At 34.5% G+C, this 4,225-nt stretch overlaps 1 protein-coding gene across 1 annotated transcript in view; it reads right to left on the bottom strand.

The window, feature by feature from the left end:
- Positions 1-3,995: 3,995 nt before the first annotated feature.
- HELRODRAFT_193491 (hypothetical protein) overlaps positions 3,996-4,225 on the bottom strand; it is a gene marked incomplete at both ends in the record, with an annotated part of 7,249 nt that continues 7,019 nt past the window's right edge. The window contains one exon of the mRNA XM_009027886.1: positions 3,996-4,048. Within this exon, the coding sequence (XP_009026134.1) occupies positions 3,996-4,048 (53 nt within the window). The remainder of the gene's footprint in view (positions 4,049-4,225) is intronic.

Genomic DNA, 4,225 nt, shown 5'->3' with positions numbered 1-4,225 from the left:
ATACAACATATTAACGCCAAACATTCGGTAGAATTTATAGAATATTGTAAAAATATAATATATATATGTGTGTGTGTGTGTGTGTGTGTGTGTGTGTGTGTGTGTGTGTGTGTGTGAAGCGATTCATATTTTTAAAGTTTGCATTGACAGAGAAGATGTAAAAAAGATAAAAGATCCCGAAATAATGCCTCAGCACGTCATCGTACGAGAGTGGCGATTTGACAAAAAAACTGAACAGACGGTACAATAAAAAATAAATGATGGATAAATTATCAGGTAATGAAAATATTGTTGAGAACAGCGATGAGGAAGACATTTCAGATGACATTAAAAATATATGCAAGAGTAAAATAATCAACAATAAATGTTATGATGATAATAAATCAGTAAACGACGATTATAACTTACCGTACAAGGATGAAGTTGATAAAGGTTTAATATTTAACATAATGCATGCAAATATCAGAAGTTTAGTTAACAAAACAGAAGATCTAACTGATTTATTGAACAGTTTTTCTTTTAAATTTAATTTAGTTGGGATAACTGAAAGCTGGCTGAATGAAGTTAGCAAATATCTCATCAATATCAGTGGATATGACTATGTTGGTAGAAATCGTACAGGTCGACACGGTGGTGGGGTGGGATTTTATGTAGATTGCAAATGTGTGTATAAAGTGAGAGACGACTTGAATAACCTGGGTAATGTGGACTTTGAGACATTTTCAATTGAAGTCTGCAATAAAAATTCTCACAACAAAAATAAAAATATGGTGATAATAGTATCTTATCGCCCTACACACAAATCTACTTGAACCAGCTTGAAAAAATTCTTCATGCAATTCTTCAGTAAATAATGAAAATAAATATATTTATTTTATGGGAGATTTCAACATTGATATCTCAAATTTAAAAAAAGATGTGAACAACAAACTTGCTCCATCTTATGACTTGTTATAATCTTGCACCATTAATCACTACACCAACCAGAAGTTGCATCAATAAAGGTCGGTCATTGATAGCAACAACAACAACACACGTTTAGACGACATTTTCCCCGAGATCGGGGGTTGCCGTTTGGCTACCTATGATGAAACCGAAATACCCCTCGACGCCATCCACATCTGTCACTCGCCTCAGTATCACGCAACCCCGCTTTCACCCTGTCCTTCTCCACCTGCTCTCTCCATCCCAATCGCGGACGACCTCTTCCTACCACTCCTTCAACCTCGAACTCCAACGCTCGCCTAATCCCGACCCTTTCATCCCTTCTCAACATGTCCATACCACCGCAATCTCGATCTCCTTATCAATGTCACAATGTCCTCATTCAGTCCCATCATTGACATCAGCTCTGTACTACTCCTCCTATCCTTCACTTTAACCCCACCACATCATCCTCACCATAGCTCTTTCAGCCCTCTGCAGTACACTTTCCTCCTCTCTCCTCAACACCCAAGTTTCACCACCATATACCATCGCTGCTCTCACACATGCTTTATATACCCTCCCTTTCATCTTCACTGACCATTTCTTTCTACACAATACCCCACCCAGTTCCCTAAATTTCATCCATCCCACACGAACTATAGCCGTAACTGCGCTCAAACATCCTCCATTCGCATTCAGCTTATCCCCTAAGTAAACAAAGCTTTCCACTCTTTCAATACCACCACTCAACCCCGTCCTTGCGTCCTTCCTATTAATCACACCATGAACACATTTCTTACATTTGAACGTGCCTTCCACCTTTTTCAGTGCCCCCCTCAAACCACTACATCTCTTATGCACCCATTTCTGACATCCTATACACAACACCGAGTTAGCCTTCACTCTCCTGTCACATACCCCACAGGGGTCTATTTTACTTATCACTCGCTCTCCACCTTCCCCACTCACCATTACCTTCGTCTTACCAATATTAACTTTTAACTCTTTCTTTTCAATAACACTTTTTCATCTGTCAAATTTTAACTGCAATTCTTCCATGCTATCAGCCATCAAGACTAAATCTTCTGCATACAAAATCTCAAATAACATTGATAGCATCTTCATAAATTTTTCTCAATTTGTGAAGCTAAGTGGAAGTTTGACATGCGATTTATCAGATCACCTACCAATATTAGCCTCATTTAGCATCAAGATAAAAAGAAACATCAGTTGTTCTCAGCCTGAAATAAAATTCTCATATTCAACTACCCGTTTAAAAAATTTGAATTGCTGTTTGCTAAACTGTGACTAGAATGAAGTGCTTGATTGCAATGATGTTGATGCAGCATTTGAAAAGTTTATACAGGATCTTTTCAGTCATGTCTTCTTAATTCCTGCTTAATATCTTCAGAAAAAAAGAAAAGAATGTTATCCAAACAAAAACCATGGATTACAAAAGATATTAAAAAGCTAATAAAAAATAAAAACAGGATGTTCAACGTCTATTTAATGAATCCATCTCAATTCAGATATGAAAAATTTAGAGAAGTGTGCAAGTTATGTAATACCTTGAAAAATAAATCAAAAAGACAGTACTACAACGAATTAGTTGAGCGTCATAAAAATGATATTAAAAAAACATGGTGCATCATAAATGAAGTAATAAATAAACGTGTAAATAGATTAAAAAATATTAAAATAACAATGAATGATGAAATAGTTGAAAATCCTAAAAATCAACTCAACCAAAACTTCATCGACACAGCAATCAACCTGTCCAAATCATTTCAACACAACAATAACTGGAAGTCATATCTACGCAACAAAATTTTAAACTCGTTTTTTTGTTTATATGCCTCCAAAAATGAGATCATTTCAACAACTCAGTCGTTAACCCCAAAGTCTTCAAGTAGTTGGGACAATATACCCGCAAATGTCGTAATTTCAACAATTCATTCCACAGTGATGGTTCTTGAGTATTTAACCTGTCATTTGCCACCGGAAAATTTCCCAAGTGCTTCAAACTATCAAAAATAAAACCTATTCAAAAGGTAAAAAATAACTATGATGTAACCAACTTTCGACCAGTGTCTCAATTGCCGGCGTTCTCAAAGATAATTGAAAAACTTATGCACTCAAGATTGACGGCCTTCCTACGAAAAAATAATATTCTGTCGAATCATCAGTATGGATTACGAGAAGGACACTCTACAGAGAGTTAATACGAAAAATTAGCTCAGCTGCAGAGGACAAAAATTTTAGTCGGAATATGTTTAGATTTATCAAAGGCGTTCGATTGCATTGACCACAACATTATGCTTGGAAAGTTAGAACACTATGGTGTAAGAGGAAAAACACTAGAATGGTTCAAAAGTTACCTAACAACAAAAGTTACCTAAGTTACAATTGAATTCCTTGGAGTGTATTTAGACCAGAAATTAACTTTCAAAGCGCATATTCAGCACATTTCCAACAAATTAGCTCAATCAATAGGCATAATTAATAAAATAAAATTCTACCTTCCAAAAAAAATGTTTGAATCTCTTTTATAATGCTATCTGCACACCTCACATAAATTATTGTAACGTTGTGTGGGCTGGCGCGTATCCTTCAACAACAAATTCAATTAAAATTCTGATAACGCTGTCTAAACAATTCACCCATACAAATCAATTATTCTTTTCCACAAATAATTTAAATTTGGATCAGTTTAGTAAATATTACACAGCCATTTTTGTCTTCAAGCAAATTTCCAAAAAGCTTCCTCCAACGTTTGACGAATATTTCAAAGTAGTCAACAACCCTAGACGTGTCAATCATCCTATATAACCAACAAGTCGCGAACCAATCTGTTGCATTCTCATGTTGTCTGTAGGAGACCAAGGATTTGGAATGACATTTTAAAAAATTATTTTTCTTACAATGGAACATCACTTACTATGTTCAAGAAGAATTTAAAACTGTTTTTGTTAAATTTTAACGACAGAGGAAATATGTAAAAAAAAGAGATGATGTTTTATTTAATTTTAATTTCTGGTTGACATATGTTAATTTGTGTACATTTGGGTTCAGGTGGCTGTGCTAGATGAGCTCTCTCTGAGTTTTATCATAGTCATCCTGGCTTCATTTTTTTTGGAGTGATAAAAGATAGTATCGTATCAATCGTATCGTATATATACAATTATTTATATTTATGATAGTCTAAACCCAATATATATATATATATATATATATATATATATATATATATATATATATATATATATATATATATATATGTGTGTTGTCAACGCCCTAA

This window comes from Helobdella robusta (assembly GCF_000326865.2).
Source record: "Helobdella robusta unplaced genomic scaffold HELROscaffold_51, whole genome shotgun sequence".
Taxonomy (NCBI): domain Eukaryota; kingdom Metazoa; phylum Annelida; class Clitellata; order Rhynchobdellida; family Glossiphoniidae; genus Helobdella; species Helobdella robusta.
Note: the sequence above shows the minus strand (reverse complement) of the source record. Positions and strands in the feature narration are given on the sequence as shown.